At 37.4% G+C, this 19,158-nt stretch overlaps 5 protein-coding genes across 5 annotated transcripts; 2 read left to right on the forward strand and 3 right to left on the reverse strand.

The window, feature by feature from the left end:
- LOC105160835 (cation/H(+) antiporter 15) lies at positions 669 to 3,803 on the forward strand. The gene is made up of 3 exons (XM_011078334.2): positions 669 to 1,007; positions 1,318 to 2,316; positions 2,413 to 3,803. The coding sequence occupies exons 1-3, from the start codon at positions 798 to 800 to the stop codon at positions 3,589 to 3,591; spliced, it is 2,388 nt and encodes a 795-aa protein (XP_011076636.1). The 5' UTR covers positions 669 to 797; the 3' UTR covers positions 3,592 to 3,803.
- On the forward strand, positions 4,984 to 7,397 carry LOC105160837 (arogenate dehydrogenase 1, chloroplastic). Its single transcript, XM_011078336.2, has 7 exons — positions 4,984 to 5,255; positions 5,352 to 5,520; positions 5,633 to 5,788; positions 6,077 to 6,159; positions 6,244 to 6,313; positions 6,939 to 7,013; positions 7,093 to 7,397. Exons 1-7 carry the CDS (start codon positions 5,092 to 5,094, stop codon positions 7,174 to 7,176), a joined length of 801 nt encoding a protein of 266 aa, XP_011076638.1. The 5' UTR covers positions 4,984 to 5,091; the 3' UTR covers positions 7,177 to 7,397.
- On the reverse strand, positions 7,484 to 12,378 carry LOC105160836 (protein RETICULATA-RELATED 5, chloroplastic-like). The gene is made up of 7 exons (XM_011078335.2): positions 11,558 to 12,378; positions 10,902 to 11,031; positions 10,034 to 10,564; positions 9,283 to 9,390; positions 8,628 to 9,176; positions 7,945 to 8,058; positions 7,484 to 7,819 (listed from the first exon to the last, which is right to left on the reverse strand). Exons 1-7 carry the CDS (start codon positions 12,154 to 12,156, stop codon positions 7,676 to 7,678), a joined length of 2,175 nt encoding a protein of 724 aa, XP_011076637.1. The 5' UTR covers positions 12,157 to 12,378; the 3' UTR covers positions 7,484 to 7,675.
- LOC105160839 (histone H4) lies at positions 12,558 to 13,362 on the reverse strand. Its single transcript, XM_011078337.2, has one exon. The coding sequence runs from the start codon at positions 13,041 to 13,043 to the stop codon at positions 12,732 to 12,734; it is 312 nt and encodes a 103-aa protein (XP_011076639.1). The 5' UTR covers positions 13,044 to 13,362; the 3' UTR covers positions 12,558 to 12,731.
- LOC105160840 lies at positions 13,750 to 17,963 on the reverse strand. Its single transcript, XM_011078338.2, has 2 exons — positions 16,750 to 17,963; positions 13,750 to 15,543 (listed from the first exon to the last, which is right to left on the reverse strand). Exons 1-2 carry the CDS (start codon positions 17,595 to 17,597, stop codon positions 14,904 to 14,906), a joined length of 1,488 nt encoding a protein of 495 aa, XP_011076640.1. The 5' UTR covers positions 17,598 to 17,963; the 3' UTR covers positions 13,750 to 14,903.

The following is a 19,158-nucleotide window of genomic DNA, read 5'->3' on the forward strand; positions in this document are numbered from 1 at the left end:
TTTTTTAAAGTATTATATATGTTTTAATACTTTTTTTATAAATATGTTCTTAAGTTATCTAATTTAGTAATTATCGCACAAAAATATTTTATAGAAGTAATTTCCAACCGATATCAAAACCAATAATAGTATTTTATATATAGAATGAATGTAATTTTAGTATCCTTTCATGAAAAAAAGAAATCATTAAGAAAATATAATTAAAAAGAAAATTTTTGACAATGAAGCTATGCAATTGAAACGATTGCCACACTAAGAACAAAATTCATTGAAAATTTCAAATTTAGCTAGAATTTTGCATGTCCCTTTGAACGAGTTTGTAATTTCGATAGATTTTGTCCTTAACGTATCAATTTTTAAGTTTACAACACTTAATTGTCGAATTGAATTTCAACATAACTAAAATTATCATATCTATAATTACGGGACCAAAATTATAATTTTCTTAACAGAGATATAAATATTGATCAAGAAAAGAAAAATTGCAAATCATAGTAGTTGTGAATAAAGAAAGAATATATATGTGCCCTCATAATACCAAATGTAAAGCTATAGTCCACATGCCCTTAACAACATTCCTAAAAGCCACCAAAACTAAAGGCAAACCTTCCATTCTGCTCATGGTACTGTGTGAAGTGACTGCGTTTTAGTGCGTGAGAAAATGAAGATGTCTGATCAAAATTTTGTTGAACCAATCGTGCATCATGTTTTCTCTTCTGTACTATTCAAATTTCATTACTGAATCATCAAAAGAAACAAGAAGAAAAACAAAGTAAAGAATAGGAAACTAGACTAAAATGTCACATGAAGTATCTGTCGGAAACAAGTTTATTGTGTGTCAATACAAAGACAACATTGCCACATTTGGAACATGGATCAAGAGAAACCCTTTGAACTATGCTGTTCCTCTTGTCTTGATGCAGCTTTCAGCAATCTCCTTAGGGTCGTTGCTCATCGAGATTTTCCTCCACCCTCTTGGACAATCATCTATCGTCGCTCAAATTCTTGTAAGACATGTGTTTCTCGTATTTTCTTGCATGCATCGTAGTACCTACTGTTTCATTTAAGAGGTGAAATGGTATTTTTCGTGCTATGAAATAAGTTGTTCTACTTTGGAAAGTTGAGACTAAAATTAAGAATTACGTAAAGAGAAGGATCAGAAGTATATTCTTCGGGACGAAAAATATAGGTTTGCTTTTAAGAAATGCATTGTTGTGCATCAATATCCTCAGCAAGCTATATTACTGCGTTCATTGCTACTAGTCATTAAAACCAAGTAGCTAATTTTAACATTTTAGATTGATCACTATCACACAGGGTGGAATACTGTTCGGCCCTTCGGTATTAGGACGTGAGGATATCATGGGAACGGCCTTATTTCCTTCTAGAAGTGTTATGACACTGGAAACAACTGCCTCATTTGGTATTGTATTCTTTCTCTTTGCGATTGGCATTAGGATGAATACTAGAACGATATTCCGGCCTGGGAGGCAGGCCCTTGTCCTTGGCATCTCGAGCATGCTCATTACGCTCTTGTTTTCCTCCTCATTGGCTACAGTCTTGAAGTCTTATGTCCATATGGATGATTCACTTGCAAATGCACTTCCGTTACTCGGAGCATCTCAGTGCATAACCGCGTTCCCAAATGTTTCTTGCCTGCTCATCGAGCTCAAGATGGCCAGCAGCGATGTGGGCCGTATAGCTGCCTCAACGGCCATGTTGTGTGACTTCATCAGCACGGTTATTCTCATTGTAGTCTCTGGAATACAGCAATCCGGCTTTGATCCTCTGAAATCTGCATGTGCAATTTCATCAGCAATGCTGTTTGTGGCTGTTATGGTTTACATCATTAGGCCGATTGTGAAAGCAACAGTAAGAAGAATGCCTACTCTAGAGCCTTTGCAGGAGCAATATGTGCTCTTCTGTTTTACCGGCGTTCTGCTATCTGCACTTGTTTCAGAAATGATTGGGCAGCACTTCATGCTGGGGCCGCTGATCTTTGGCCTTGTCGTGCCTGATGGGCCGCCTTTAGGTTCACCGATGATCTCAAAACTTGATTTGCCCATCGGGAAGTTTCTTTACCCGACGTACCTCACCATTAGTGGACTAAAAACCAACATCTACAAGATTCATCTACGTTCGTTGTGGATCGTGGCGTTTCTGATCTTATTCACTTGCCTAATCAAGATTGGCGTTGTTGTACTTGCATCTCGCTTCTTGAACATATACTTTTACGACTCTGTTGTGATTGGACTTATTATAAATGGAAAAGGCATTTGTGAACTTATTATGTTCAATATGTGGAGGGACAGCGGGGTAACGAACTAAACTCACTTCATTATAAGCTGTTTCTTCAGGTTAATAGTACTAATGCTTATACTAACTACCTTCAGAAAACTCACTTGAAGACAGGTGCTAACAGATCAGGAGTTTGCTCTGAGTGTTATATCAGTGATTGGAGTGACAGCACTGGTAACTCCTCTGATAAAACTGCTCCATGATCCGTCAAAACGACACTTTCCGCTCAAGAGGAGGACCATTCAGCATACCAAGCAAGACTCTGAGTTCCGAATACTAGTCTGCATCAAGGACCAGGACAATGTACCTTGCATCATAAACATACTCGAAGCCTCAGATGCGAGAGAAGGAAGCCCTATCGCCGTCATAGCCGTCCTGCTAGAAGAGCCAGGGGGCCGAGCCACCAACATGCTCCTTGCTCATCAGTTGACACGGATTCTGCAACCAAGCAACTCCAAATCAGACCACATTATCAGTGCCCTGCACCAATACGAGCTCTGCAACCAAAGCTGCGTGACAGTACAGGTGTTCAGCGCCATCTCACACTTCCAAACGGTGCACGATGACATTTGTCGTCTGGCACTAGACCAGAGCGCCACTATCCTCATTCTCCCATTCCACAGGCACTGGGCGATTGATGGATCCATCGGGTCAACGAACCGGTCCATGCAGAACATGAACGTCAAAGTCTTGGAGAATGCACCATGCTCTGTCGGAATTCTTGTGGACCGGGGGATCCTAACCAGATCCTTGTCCATACTAAATAACCAATCCATCTACCGTGTAGCTGTGATCTACATAGGCGGTCCAGACGATGCAGAGTCACTCTTCTATGGGGCACGTATGGGACGACACAACAAGGTCACACTAACTATAATACGCTACCTACTATACCGCTACGACTCGGCTAGAGAACGAAAACAAGATAACAGCTTGATAGACGAAGTCCGGGAAGCTAACAAGGGAAACAGGAAGTTTAAATACCAAGAACATGTGGTGAAAGACGCAGTCGGCTTAGCAGCATGTCTAAGAAGTATTGACAATTGCTTTGATTTAATGTTGGTGGGAAGGAACCATCAAGCATCTGAGGTACTGATGGGGCTTGGGGATTGGAGCGAATGCCCGGAACTCGGGGTGATCGGGGATATCCTATCATCACCGGATTTCAAGAGCACCGCGTCGGTGCTGGTGGTGCAGCAGCAAAGACTACATGTAGACAAGTTGAGGAATAGAATGATGAGACCGGTGGTGATTAGCCATGAATCAGTGCATGATTTAGGAGGTAGTCGTTGAGTGGCTGTGTGTATGACCTGAGATCCTGATCCCAAGTTGGAACATTGCATATAGATATAGATAGAAATTTGTAAATCTTGAGTTTGTCAGCAGAGCAGTGGGAGTCAGGCTGGGTTTAGGGTTAAAGAAAAGGTTGAATGAGAAGCAAGCATGTGTAGAACAACAAACAATGCAATTTTGTTTTTGAGACAAAGGAACTAATAAAAATGTTAAAATACATGAGTATGGTATAATTAAGGCCTCCTCTAACCACTCAACATCAAACACATGGAGCCTATAAATTCATGTTTGAGTTATTTAAGGTAACATGCATTTATTATATTTCCATTTGAATTCACAGATCGCATATTTCTACCTCGACTTGATCTAACTTGAGCGTAGGAGAGTTTTAGTAGAATACAAACCCAACTAACCTAACATACGCATTTACTCCTTAGGATCCATTTACAACATCTGGGGTGGATACATTGTAAGCTCAGACTCGTCGAGGAAGGTAGCATATTTCGACTCAAATCAGATATAGAAAATCAGAATTATATATATCTAGTGCTTATAAAATAAAATGATAATTATTTTGTAGTCGCCATCTATGATCTATTTATAGGAATCACCATATCTTTTGAATAATTATAGAAATTATTCCTAATAACCAAAGAGATGGAATAATTTGTATAACGTTGTTGACGTTTTTGGAAAATATGCGTGTAATTTTTTAAAAAACAGGATTGATTTGTGTAAATGATGTTGATCGTTCCAATGAGTGTGTTGGTAATTTTCAAAAAACGTGAATGATTGTGTAATAGACCATAAGCTAGTGGTGTAGACGTAATTATCCCTAAACTAAAATATTTATTTAAAGGGTAAATTACAACTACCTGTACTGAGGTTTTGCATAATTGTAAATACATCCTTGTTGTTTTAGAAATGACAAATACCCCATCTGATTTTAATGTTCGTCGAACAACGAGCCAATTTCGTTAAGTTCCGTTAGGTTTTCATCCAATTTTTAAATTGAAATGACCAAAATGCCTTTTGAATTATGAGTCATAATTTTATATTTTTTTTAGAATCTTTTTATAATATTTTTATAGACTATTATTTTTAAGAATTATTTATTTTATCCACCCTCTTCTTTTTATTATTTTTCAAAAAATTTAAGCAATGGTAAAATAGTTTGTTCACCTCACAGTCTAGAGGTTATATGATTATTTTCTATTTAAGGGTGTATTCGTAAGTTTTTAAATAACGAATAAGTATTTACAATTATATTAAATTTTATAAAAAAAAATAGATGTAATTTATCCTAAATTAAAATAATAAAGATTTCAAATTTGAGATCAACCAAATAAAGAGGACTTTGACTTACCTAATACTCTTTATCAATAGGCCATTAAAACTTCTCCATAGTTGGTATGAGATTTGATGATATATTTAGATATTTCTTCTTCAACCCGTCTACTGATTTCAACCATCTACCCATCCTGATTCAAGTTGTCAACTATGTCTTCCTCTTCACAGAATTATCTGAAAATAGGTATAATTGGGTTTGGCCCTTTTGCTCAATTCTTGGTGAAAACCATGATCAAGCAAGGCCATTCCATCAGGGCAACCTCAAGATCAGATTACACTGACCTCTGCACTCAGTTGGGCGTTTCATTTTTCAGGTGCATTTCAACAAACACCTTTTCAACATTGTTTGCTAGAGATTTATACATCATTTGTGGGAATATATGTTAACAGTGAAATGAGATATTGAACAGAGATATGAATGCATTCCTTGAATCCAACAATGATGTTATACTTCTGTCCACGTCGATTCTGTCTCTGTCACAAGTGATCAAGTCACTGCCGTTGAATTGCTTAAGAAAACCAACACTCTTTGTTGATGTGCTCTCGGTGAAAGAATACCCTAGAGACCTTATGCTGCAAGTATGCGAAAACTTTCACGATCTTTCTCCTGATAATGATATTTTTTTGTGCTCATGAAAATATGTTTTGTGACGGATTCTATGTGGTTGCCCTTTTGATTATTTCTCAAAAGGTGTTGCCTAGTGATTCTGATGTGTTGTGCACACATCCAATGTTCGGCCCAGAAAGCGGGAGACATGGGTGGAAGGATCTTAGTTTCATGTATGATAAAGTTCGGATAACAAATGAAGCTACTTGCTCAAGTTTCTTGCAGATTTTTGCATCTGAGGTAGGACAAATTTATGCTGTAATGAAGAAACCAGCAGTCAAGTTTAGTAATAATTCAAAGAAATAAGACATATTAGCCTCCAAGATGTTAAATATTCGGTGTTCTTAGGTCTTATTCATGCCAATAAGGAAATTATGCGCTGGAATTGAGAAATACTTGTGAAAGAAGTGTTTAAAATTGTGCAAGCTAATACTAGAGTAGCTACCTTCCTGGCGCGAACTCAAAATCAGTTATCTGTGCATTTTTATGTCCAAGCATGTTATCTAAGTTTTGTGAATCATTAAACAGGGTTGCAAAATGATGGAGATGGCTTGTGAAGAGCACGATAAATTAGCTGCCAGGAGTCAATTCCTCACCCACACCATTGGCAGGTATTAACTTCTCATGAAGTATTGTGGTTTTGGAAAAGTTTAAAATATAGGTTAAAGGAATAATGCATGTTCTTTGTGGAACAGGGTCTTGGCAGAAATGGAAGTCGAACCAACTCCCATAGACACGAAGGGATTTCAGAAGCTGGTGGAAGTGGTAAACTCTGTTAAGTTTAGTGTAATTTGCATTACATTCTGCTTAGACCAGCCCACTCATATCAATCTCAATAAACTTCATGCTCAATTTTGTTTGGGATGATGATGGTTAGACAATGGTTTCTAGGAGCAAAAAGTGCCTCTTTCCTTCTTAGTGTGCTCCCGTCTAAGGGAAGGAAAGCAAGAGGAAGACTTCTTTCCCTTCTTTCTTTATAGTTCAAAGATCCATACTCTCTTGTTTTCATTGTGGCAGAATTCCTACCATGCCAAGATATGCATACTTCTTACTTTGTAGTCTTGCGAACAATAATGATGGAATGTAGTGCCTGATACATGTTACACTTTTGCCTAGCTTTTGATGATCCAATTCCTCAGTGAGTTGGCGGAGTTTTCCAGGAATGTTTTGGTCATTTTACCATGAATGCCATATCCTTTAATTATATAGTTTTCTATCTTAAATAATAAATCTTGATGAGTATAGGAGGAAGTCACCTCCGCACCCCGTGAGATTGTATGTTTTCTGTGTGTCATCTTGCTTTGCAGACAATTTACCTTTGTTCGTCATTCCTAACATATAATCTGTATTAGTCTGCTATAGTAGCATGCTAACAAGGGAGTACATGCAGAAGGAGAGCACATCAAGAGATAGTTTTGATCTGTTCAGCGGCTTGTTTGTCCATAATAGGTTCGCCAAACAACAGGTATGGATTATGGCTCTACTTGCATCATATATTATCTGTTGGAATTCACAAATCTGATCTACACAAAAATAACACACAGTTGAGAGAAGTAGAGCTTGCACTCGAAACGATCAAGCAACAGCTGCTCAAGAGGATGACGAACGAGGAGCTGGAACAGAGCTGAATCACTTTGCAGCTGACAATGACAAGTTTAGCCGAATGAAAACGCTCCTTTTCACGTATTCTTTTCTATTGGGAACAATTACTGGATATCTCTGTAAGATATCTCATCAAACGTTTCCAAGCTGGTACTGAAATTGAATTTGTAGATGTCAAGGATAGCAGGTTTTTGAGAGACTTGATAGTTTTGGGGCATGCATGCGTTTTCAATTAAGTAAACTTTAATCTTAAAGGAAAAGTAATATCAGTGATAGTCTATATTCAACCGCGTGTTTTAGATGAGACTATAAATCTCAGCTACGGAAAATAGATTCCATAAGAAACAGTTAAATAATATATTTCTTGAATCTATGCCAAATGCAACCATAGTTACATATTCATCTGGCGCGGATTTGTTTTCAGCCTTCTGCACTATGCACCGTTGCTAAAACTTGAGCGAACAGAAACTAGTAAAACAAAAAAGAAAAATACGAAGGCGCAGAAGTGAGAACAAGGGCTATCGTCTATTGCTTTGTTTCATCAATCTTAGAATCTTCAATCATGTTGCATTCTAATGCAGCAGAATTTGGAGAATCTGGAGCCTGAAAGTGAACATCTTCGCTCTTACGAGCCTGGAGTCCTGTATACCGTGCTAGATCAATCCATTGCTGCAGAAATAAGAGAAGATTCACATCAGCCAATTACTGTAAAGATTTCAGAGTGAAAAACAAAATAGGCTCCTTGGAAATATCAAGATTTAACAATTTTGAGAAGACTGCCATGTTTTCTTTACCTGGGTTCCCCAGTAAGAGTTGATTGTTCGAGCCACAAAAGATATCATATTTACAAGTAATGTCTGGTCGGAGAACTGCTCTGAAATCCTGTGCTCCACAATTCCTGCAATAACCTGTACGAGCAAAGGAATATTATTTTTATTACGAACTCAATGAGCAAAGAGAATTAAATAGATTATCTGAATTGCAGATTTAAAGAAGAAAAGTTCTCTATTTAGGTTCCATTAACTCCACCTTTTAAGTAGAGGTATATCCAAATAAAGTTCATGATGGTAGCAAGAATGTTTTGCAAAGCAACACCACTGTTTGATTATCAACAAATGGCTATACATCACAAACTATCCATACTAGCAAATCATTGTTTAATGATTTGCAGCTGAAAATTAACAGGATGAGGACTTCACTTCTGGAACTAGAGGGATCATGGCTTAGGCAAAAAATATTATACACAGGGACGAACAAAGAAATGTGGGAGAAGGAAAAAAAGCACATCAAAACTTATTGGCAGACCTAATGCAACAGCCTCAAACTAGTAGCCGTTTACAACGAAAGTGCAACGAGTGCAGCATACAACCATTCACATTTACAGGAAAACAAAATATTACATAGTTCCTTTTCAATAAACAAGAAAATGTTAAATAGAGGTAAGAAATCTAATGTTTATGAGAAAAACGACACTTACCTGATAACGCAGATTGGCTGAGGTTCCAAGAAATGATCCATACACAAGTGCTGTTTTTAGTATAGGTGATCGTTTATTTTGTTGCTTGCTAGCAAGGGTTGGATTAAGAAACTTCCGTATTGTATACAATATATTGGAGGAAGCCACTGCTCCAATGCTAGAAATGAATCCAACACCAGCCAGTTTAAAACCACCAACAAGTACTGATGCAATTCTGTGACTCAACGTCCAGTCCTTCCCTGCAAGATTTTTCTGAAAAGCATTATCTGGTATGGACCCTAAAAGACCTTTTAATGCTTCCATGCTGCCGGGTGCATTAACGTCATCCACATTCGAGAGAAATGACAATGTTGGGGCTGGAAGCCATACAGTGAAAAAATCAACTACTATTCCCCTTAGTGTATCGGTGACAACATAATCAAGCTCTTCAAAGAAATTCTCTTTACGCCTCTCATACTGTGCTAGGAGGGTAGTTGTAATTGAGATGGTTTCTTCTATGGCTAATCTATGTAGAAATTTTGGATCAGCTAACAGTCTCTCCCTGAAACCCTGTGCATTAAAACAACATGTCAGGTAGAAATACTTTTCACGTGACATTTGACCTTAACCAATGTGATCAAATTGGAGAGTCCAAGAAAGATCAAATAAAGTATACCTGGAAATGATGAGTCAATTCTGATATAATAGGATATTGCTCTAAATCAAAAAAGTTTTGAAGCACTTCTGGTGACACCAGGCCAAGATCTAGTCCATCTTGAAGGTCCTGAAAAGCTCATAATTCGTCTTGATATTATGGAGTGCGACATACAAATATAACTTCCTAGTACAACTTGCAGGCTTTAACATGACAACATATGGAGCCTTTTAATTTTTCTGATAATCAAAAGTTTCAAGATAATAGTTAAAAGAATAGCTTGCCTATTCTCTAACAGTAGCAATTCATTGGCTCCTTCCACCCTATACCATTTTCTTGAGAAAAAAAAAAACTCAATGTAATTGTGAATCTGGAACGCATAAGGTTAAAATTGTTAACTTGACCAGAGAAAGGACACACTATAAACGGAGTTTCTATTTGTTGTCAGATACATTAAAATGCTCTGCTCAGTATTAAGCCCTCAAATTTAAAGTTTCATGTTAACTAGCTTTCTTGCATCATCTTATGCATGATGCACATTAACACCTTCTTCAAGCTGTGTTATGCTATTTATTCCTCTGGACACAGAGGCAAAGGAGTTCTATGCTAAGGTTTTTTTAAATGATAGCACTTGTAAAAGAAAAAAAGAAAATAAAAGGGAATTATAAAGCCTACCCAAGATCCTTCCTTAACTTGTCCGCAGCAGTTTAAAGATTTTGAATAACAGCCCAAAAAATATGTGGAACACTAAGCAGCTGTTTCAGGAACAAACCTGGGGTAAGGCATCTCTCTTTCTACCCGCCGCATTCATAATTCGAGCAATTTCCGCACGATCAAAGCAATTTCTACTGCAAGGTCTTGCTGCAGAATACCACAAGAAATCTGCAACAGGGACTTCACCCTCTCGTCGTATGTCTTGTCGTTCAGGGTCAAGTAGTATAACCACTTGCTTTTTCTTTTGAATTTTCCTTGAAATCCTCGCTGGTAGCCCAGTTCCTCTTGACCCATATGTGACATGGCTAGCACCTGTCACTACAACGAGCATGCCAATGGATTCACCATCCTTCACCGCTTGTAAGATGACCTGGGACATTGCATAATCCTCAACAGCTCTTGCTTGTACAGAAAGATATGACCTTGGACCGTAAAGAGCAGATTGATTGGGAAAGTTTATGTCTATTGATGATCTCCTGGAGATAGAAGGGAATCCTGAGATGAAACCTGAGCCAGCTGGAGGAGCATATTTTGTACGATCAACCTTAGAAAGCCCACTAACACCTCCAGCTTGCACTGTTCGTAGAACCTATCCGACCAATAAGACCAGATAAATATCAAGTCCAATCAGAGATTCGCATTGTCAATATATGAAGCTTAGATAACATGATTGACATAAAGATGGGTGTAGAAGGAATAGTAACAAATAACAATGCAAAACTTCTAAAAACTACCCAATAAACACAGGAAACAAGCCTCCACAAAGAACTGTTCTCCACGAACAGTCATGCTTGCACGCTATTTGTTTCTTTCTCTTCTTTTTCTTTTTCATTTTATAGAATATGTAGTTTCGCTCCCAAGAATTTTAGCCAATACTAAATAACAGAACTCTCGTTGTCCATTAAACATACGGAAGCAATTAGTACCTCAAGTGGCACGCCACATGCAACCAGTCGAATCCCATTCTCTTGGCAGTAAGTTAATAAAGGCTCATATTCTTGCCAACGTTCGGGCGGCCAATGTGTTACAAAAGATTTTAGGGTGTCTGCGTCAATCCTGCCACAAGTTACAAATTCTCAAAACAAGATGTGCACATGTTTAGCATATCAGAGAACCTAGTGGAGAGTATGAAGAACTGTCACCAGCATGGAGGGGCATAGAGGATGTAGAGGGCGATGGTGACATCAAAAAGAGTATATCATTCTAAAAATATTCCAACAAATATATGTTTTAGAATGATCTTCTTTAAGATGTTAATGCCAATATTACAAAAAGGTAAACATAAAAAAACATTTCATCGCCACCAAATATCTCAAAGAAATAAACAAATCAACATCTTAGAATAGAACTCATTCAAGTTAAAGAACGATATGTATCAAAAAAATAATTAACTGCGATTTAATCTAACATGACAATGCTGCTTATTCCAATATCTACTAACAACGCTATTAAATAGACTACTGCGGCAGTAGGTTCTCCAATCCATATTTTCATTATGCATCAACCGCACAAGACTCCAAGCATTTGATGAACTTGAAAATTCTAGAACAATAACCACCTAATATTGAATTAGAAATCAAACCTTTTCTCCATATACTGATTGAGCTGTTCCTGCAAGCCACAAGGAATAGCTTCCAAAGCCAAAGACATAGGCCTCTCAGCTTCCACGCACCTCCTTCTCAAAATTTTAACAATCTCAAGCTCCAGCTCTTTATCATCACGGATCGGAACCTGCTCCGCCTCCCCTAAATACACAATCTCCGCATCCATCATCTTCTCCCACACCTTCTTCTTGTCCTTTCCCAAAGCCATCGGCTCTCCAATTACCGTAGCGTCATATATCCTCGAATTTATCACCTCCTCCTTCGCCGCCGGATCCGCTTCCACCTCAGCCGTCGAGCTCACAGCCACCTGCTGCGGTAGCTCCGGAGTCCGCGCTTCGCCTTCCAAAGCCGGCTTCTCGTCGGCCTTGGCCACCGCGGAGCGAAACGCATAAGCTCCTGCCGCCAGGAACGGAGTAATAAGCACATCGCGCCGCTTCGGTTGACATTCCTCGCCGGAGTACCGGCGAAGGCGGCGGCAACTAACCGAAAAGCTTAGGTAGCGCCGGCAACTGGCGCAATTTCTGTAACTGCGAGGGATTAGATAGAACCCCGGAGGCTTAACAGTAGACACATCCATATGTTGTTCGGGTGCGACGGATGCAGCGCTACATCTTTTCTGGTGAGCGGCGAGATCCAATTGGTAGGAGGATGTACTACTACTTTACTGTTTGCTGCTTTCGGGGACTTCTGACGTGGAATGTACGTGGATGGATAGTAGTTTGACTTGTTGATGGGGCTCAAAGGTACAACTTCACCATACATTTGGCGTTGTGCACGTGATTGTACTTTTCAATTTCTCTTTTGTTTTTTTCTTTTTTTATTTTGACATGGAAAATGCAATTGTATTTCTAACGTTATTTAGAAAGTGTTTTTATTGTTAGTCAACGCAAATTCAATTTGTGAATTTGAGGTCCATAATTTAAGAGATAATAAATTCAAACTTTGGAAAGAAAGAGAAAATACTTGGAAAAAGAAAACTTGTTTTTTATGAGCTGAATTGAAAATAATTCAATATAATTAAATCCATTTTACATAATAAGCAGCAGCAGCACCTGAATCTAATGTTTCACTACTCGGAATCATTCAATTATACAACAAAAAGCAAAGACCCACAAACCACAAGAAGAGAACCCAGTAAAAGAGAAGCAAAGATCAGCCGCCGAAGCCGTACAGTGTGCGGCCCTGCCTCTTCAAAGCATAGACAACGTCCATGGCGGTGACCGTCTTCCTCCTGGCGTGCTCGGTGTAGGTCACGGCGTCTCTGATGACGTTCTCCAGGAATATCTTGAGAACTCCCCTCGTCTCCTCGTATATCAGACCGCTGATTCTCTTCACTCCGCCTCTCCTCGCCAGACGCCGGATCGCCGGCTTCGTTATGCCCTGGATGTTGTCGCGGAGCACCTTACGGTGTCGTTTCGCTCCGCCCTTGCCCAGCCCCTTGCCTCCCTTCCCACGTCCCGACATTTTTCACCGACAGAAACGGAGGGATGAAATCTTGAAGGGGTAATTGCCTGTGAATTGTGAAAATGGGGAAGATTAGTTCTGGGTTAAATAGAGAGGAGAGAATCGTTTTCCGGATGATTTGAATTTTTGGTTTCAGGGTTTTTGGCGCAAATTGTTTGAGCTTTTGGGTTTTGGATTTGGGATTGATGGACGGCCAGGATGACTATCCGCGTGATTTGGTGGGATTGGATTTTAGCCGTACATACCATGAGATCGACGGAGGAGAATCATTTACTGTTCTACATATGCTGGATCGATGACGTGGATTTGCTTTGGGTGATTAGGGCTGAATAAAGTTACGGGCTAATTTGAGGAATTTTGGTTTGAACTTTGACTTCGCAAATTTCTATCATAATCCATTAGTAATACTTATGTTACAAATAATCCAATCAAAGGTTGTGTTTGCAATGATTGATTTGATTCAGTTAAGAATTTAAATAATAGATTTCAAATTTTTTGAGTTCCAAAATCATATATTTGAAATATGATATGAGATTTAAAATTAATTTAGGTATATAATTTTAGATTATTATCTAGTCGATTCCGGCTCATCAATAGGCTTGAAATATATGATTAATTCAATGAATGGCTTAAAATTTATTGATTTATTTTATGAACCATACAAGTCAAATCGATGAATCTCAACTATTAATTTGAAATCCGCAAATTAAAATTAATTTATCCAAACGCACTTTAAAATCATTCAAGACTATGTTCCATACTCTTTAGTCCACATGGAATTTTTCCAATCAATATCAAATTATTGCCATAAAATTGAAATATAATATTATCAAAATTCCAAGTGGATATACGTAATGATTAGATTTACTTGACTTGAAATTATTTTTCACACTTCCGAATGCTCTTTTATTTTATCTGTGATGTGCATGTGTGAGGAGGCTCAATCCAAGAAGATAAGAACATTTGTGGCAGTCCAACCCTTAACACCTAATATACTTGCTCTAGCAGCCCAAAGAGCCAAATAGTCCAAAAAGGAGGACGGAGGCTCAAGACACCCTTAAACTCAACCTATGATCATGACACAATAAGGACAATCGGCCCAAAAGACCCGTAAACCTGACAACTCCCTCTCCCCACGTGGCGTGCAGCTGACTTCACTTGTTCCATAAACCCATTTACACATAAGGAATGGAATGGATTTGGGGCTTGAAAATTTGCAATTTACTCCTTCAAGTATTGGGATAATATTCTTGGTCTATTGAAATCTATTTTTGCAATTAGATCATACAAAAATTGGTTGGAATTTGCTAATTTCATCATAAAATATCATGTGACTTGTACGTGATCTAAAATACATTAATCCTATTATAAAATCATATCATTATTTTGATTGAATTCCCCAATTTATTTGAGTTACGTACAAATCATGTCAAATAAAATTGGCAAATTTTCGCAAATTTTATTTCAATATGCCCAACTTTTTAGTTATAAGACCTAATTATACCACCTCATATTACATGGTAAAATTTGCATTTTTCCCCACAAAAGACCACATTTGGAATGTTTATCACACTACAAAGTAAATACCCAATTTTTTTTATCCATCATTCAGCCGATTGAAATATACACTTCATTAAATTTGTTAATTTATCTTAAACCACATAATGAATTGACCCCTACCCACCATTTATCCTATGTTAAAAAGTAAACCACCCCTAAATTTTAGACATAGTTGATCGATATTTTTCTTAAATTATATATCAATCGCACTATAAATATGTTGCACTTATTATATTATTAGTTCACGTACCTTTCAACTCGATTTGGATCAGAATTTCCCGTGTTAGTGGTCATGATAAGCTAAACCAAAGTGAGACAAACCACTTCTCTGAACTCCAACCTCCTACTCTCGGTATAGAAAGTCCTGTGCTTATTAGGCCAATACGTCAACCAAATCCAACCCTTTATCTCCCACTCCATACTCCTCCCCATGCACCCCTTATCCACCTTCCAACTCACTCTCTCCCCATACTCATCCCCCGCAAAGATCACTCCTCCTTGCCTCGTGAACGGCCTCTGCGCGCTCGAGTACCGGTTCTTGAACCACGCCTTGGGGTGAAGCATCGCAAACTTGGACGGCTTTGACGAGAACACCTCTCTCCCGTCCACCGAGTCGTGCAGAAACCAGTTCAGAATCGCGGTGTTCCCATAGACGGATTGCTCGAACTTCCAGGGCTTGAGGCTGGTTGTGACGGTCTCGCCGGCTGAGAAGTGGAGGCCTACTGCGTTTGGAGGCTGGAATGATGCTTCGACGCCCTTTTCTAGGCCGATCTCTCGGGGGGGATTCTCTGAGGATTTGCTCACTGATATGCTTATGACGTTGGCCTGCAGGGTGGCCGGAGTGATCTGGAGAGATATTCGTGACGGGAAGTGCTTTTCGGAAGTTCCGGCGCCGCGTTCTTGGAGGAGAGTGTCCGTCAGGAGCTTGACGACATCGCACCTGATCAAGTATAATTAAACATGTCAATTCAACATTTAATTTGTTTTCTTTACCGTGTTGAGGTTGGAGAAAAAATAAAATTAAATGTTAGTTGAAATTTAAACTTTTAAAAATATTGAATAAATAGATAATATTCAAAGTAAATAAATATGGAAATTATTTGAAAATTGTGGGAACCAAGAATGATAAATTTTAATCCGGATCCTAAATCAATTGTATGATACGTATAATATATTTATTGTATGATTAATGTACAATTCAATAAAAGTGACCAATCATATGACAAGTATATTCTACTTATTATATGATATAGTGTGCTTCGATACTAAGTATCCAAATTAATCCTAAGGTTAACTTCAAATAACATCCTACTTTGTGATCGCGAAATGTAATTGCATGCATTTCATCTTTTTTGGAAAAATACTAATAAATACAAATATATACATATATATAACGTGACCCTTGAATTTTGGGGAGAGAAAAAGTTGATCATCACAATTTCCATATCTACATGAGATTTTTTATTGCAAATCCTATTTCATTAATTTCTACTCCATCCAATATACACATGCCACATATATAAAAGTTTTCTCTAAATAAAAAATATGAATTTATCCTTATATATATGATGTGTGTATATTGAATTGAGTGAAAATGAAATAAGGTTTACAATAAAATTCTAATCCATCCCATATCATGACGTCCCGTTGCCCTTTTTCCAAAATTCAGGCTCATGCTGTATTTTTTTCTTTTAGTAGGTTTTTGTCTGTTATTAATTTTAAGTACAGTAATAGAAAGAAAATATAACATTTAATCACGGTTAATTGCTATGATTAATAATAAATAGATATTGACCACAATAACATAACGGTTGTGCCCGTAATTTTTTAGAGTGTGGCTAAAATAGTTTCTCATGGCTAAAACCCGTGATAAAAAATATTTTTCATCGTAGATAATATAATTCTTTGCATTGATTTTATACCCAATAGTTAATAATAGTTATCCACCACGACTTTAAGTCACAATCATTAAAAGTGTAGGCAATTATATTTTTTTTTGTTTCTAGTGGTGATATATTGGATTTAACCCTATAAATATACGTAATGATAGAGATCTCCTAGATATATGTGGATTACAAAATAAAATTATTAATGTTTAGAAATGAAATGGGATCATTTTCAATTATGTTTAGGTTACAAATATTACCTTATATTATCTGTGTTGACCATGACTTCAATCCACTTCTCTTGAACTGCCACCCTATAGTTCAACTGTATTACACCCTCAAGCTGGTGATAGTTAAGAGAAAACAGCAGACGATCGTCGGGCGAACCACCGCTGCACTTGTCGACGTTCATGGCCATCACCGGACAGTACAATTGAACTTTCCATAGCCCAAACGTCGACAACGAGTAGGAAAACAATGGAGACAGCCTTCTCAGTGCAACATTATTCGCTGCCCGATCAATCTCTGTAATCCAGTTAGTAATCGCAAGATTTATGGAGCGCATCCACTGCTCTTCTATGTTAGACCCCAAAACCCTCATCAGAAGCCTGGAAACTCCTCTGGATTTCCGGCATGCAAAGTTGTCTCTGAGGGTGTTCAGACACGACCCGCGTAGATCGGTAGGCGCTTCGTAGATGCAGATGATGAAAGTGAGGCTGAGAAACGAGAAGTTGAAGATGTCTTTCATCAGGCTGTCGTTTTCGGAGTATGTTTGTGGGATTTTGACAGGGAGTGGGCTTTTATTCGGGCAGTATTTCAAGACGTCTTCGATGAAATTAGTAACGAGGGTGTGAAGTGCGTCGTTGTCGTTGTCGTCTGGTAGTATTTTCTTGGATGTCCAGAGGAAGACAGGGAGGTTGTAGTCTGCAGATATGGAGAGGGTGACACAGGAGTTGTGATTAGGGTTATTGATTGAGAGCTTGAGGGAAGGCTGAGATGAAGAAGAAGAAGAAGAAGGGCATAGGTTGATGGAGTTAATGTTGTCTGATTTTGGTGGAAGGTTTTGACTAATCCAAGAAAAGACATCTGGGAAAGAAGGAAAAGCCATGAGGATTTTTGGTGTGTGGGTGTGAATTTGTAGCAGGATGGGATTCTGTATTTAAAGATATATCATATAGAAAAGCAAATATTCTGCTAAAAGCACATATCGAAAATGTGCAAGGAAAGAACTGTCTTAATTATATATATGTTTGGAGGCGGGGAATAAAGTTGTGTGAATTGATGAGTAGTGAATGAAGAAGTTAATAATGTTTGTCCATTGATCCACCAATACTAACCGTGTGGGTTTCTGGTTTCTTGTGCGGAATTTTTATGTTTGATGTGAAATACTACAGCAAAAACATGTTCCAACTAAGACACAAAACTATTCTTTTCTTGTTACTATTTCAACCGTGTCTTTACGATTCTGTTTGCTCTGTTGAATATGGATGGATTGGATCTATGATATGTCAATATACTGCATTTATATAGTACGTTAATTTGGGGTCTGTCTATTTCGGCAGGGCTGGCGGATGCAGGTGCGGGATTAGGTTGAATATCTATTCCAGCCTAAAGAGACCTAGTCCTCCAATCTTAGCCAAATTCAATCAAATTACTTGTGCGCGGATCTTACTGTTATACCTCCAAACCGCCAACACTATAAGAAAATATGATTTAGTAATAAATTATCAAATGACAAATTTAAAGTTATCGTTGAAAATATATATTAAGTGACAATAATTTTTATCTTGTCACTGTATAATTATTAGTAACAAAAATTATGGACAAAATTATCACTAAATAAAATTAATTTCATATCTATATTAACAACATAATATATAGTGATAACTTTGTGCACATATTTATGACATTAATTCATGCTAAAGCATTTTTTACAAAATACTAGTAATTATTAAAATCATAAAACTACATTATGATGATAAAATAAATATTTAGATCACCAGAATATATATACATATAATTAATAATAATATTAAAATTCTCAGTTGATATGTATATATATTTTTTTATCACTGCTCTTCTATGTTTTCGTAGTGAAAATCCAGTGCAAGTTCATAAGGCCCCCCTCCTCAAATACGGATTTAATGAACAATGGGTTAAATATGGCTGTAATTTGGCCCGTTTGGTTTTATTTTTATTTTTAATTTTTTACAAATTTTAGCATTTTTAATGCAATAAAATGCTTTATTGATATTTATGAGAAAAAGAAAAATATATTTGAATTGTATGTTTCCAAACATATATTTATAGATGTGATAAATGAAAACTTATTTAGATTTGATTTGTTATATAAGTATTTCGTAGATATTGTATTTTGAATATATAGTATAACATTACTTTTATTTCTTGAAAAGTCAATATTTCTTTTTCATTAGGCAATGATGAGATCTAAACGGGTGGTTGGAGAAATGTGTTATCGGTACGCTAGGCTACCAATTTTCATTGAAAATGTGCTTTTCTAATGGGATTTGGCTAAACAAACAAGTATTTTTGAAATAGTGTAAAAACGAAAGCTGGCTTTTGGATTGGACTCGCTCGAACTTAAACAAATCATATAGTAAGTGCAATATACTTGTCATGTTACTAACGTAAAGTTCAGGAAAGGTAAT

The sequence above is a fragment of the Sesamum indicum genome, linkage group LG4 (genome assembly GCF_000512975.1).
Source record: "Sesamum indicum cultivar Zhongzhi No. 13 linkage group LG4, S_indicum_v1.0, whole genome shotgun sequence".
Lineage (NCBI taxonomy): Eukaryota > Viridiplantae > Streptophyta > Magnoliopsida > Lamiales > Pedaliaceae > Sesamum > Sesamum indicum.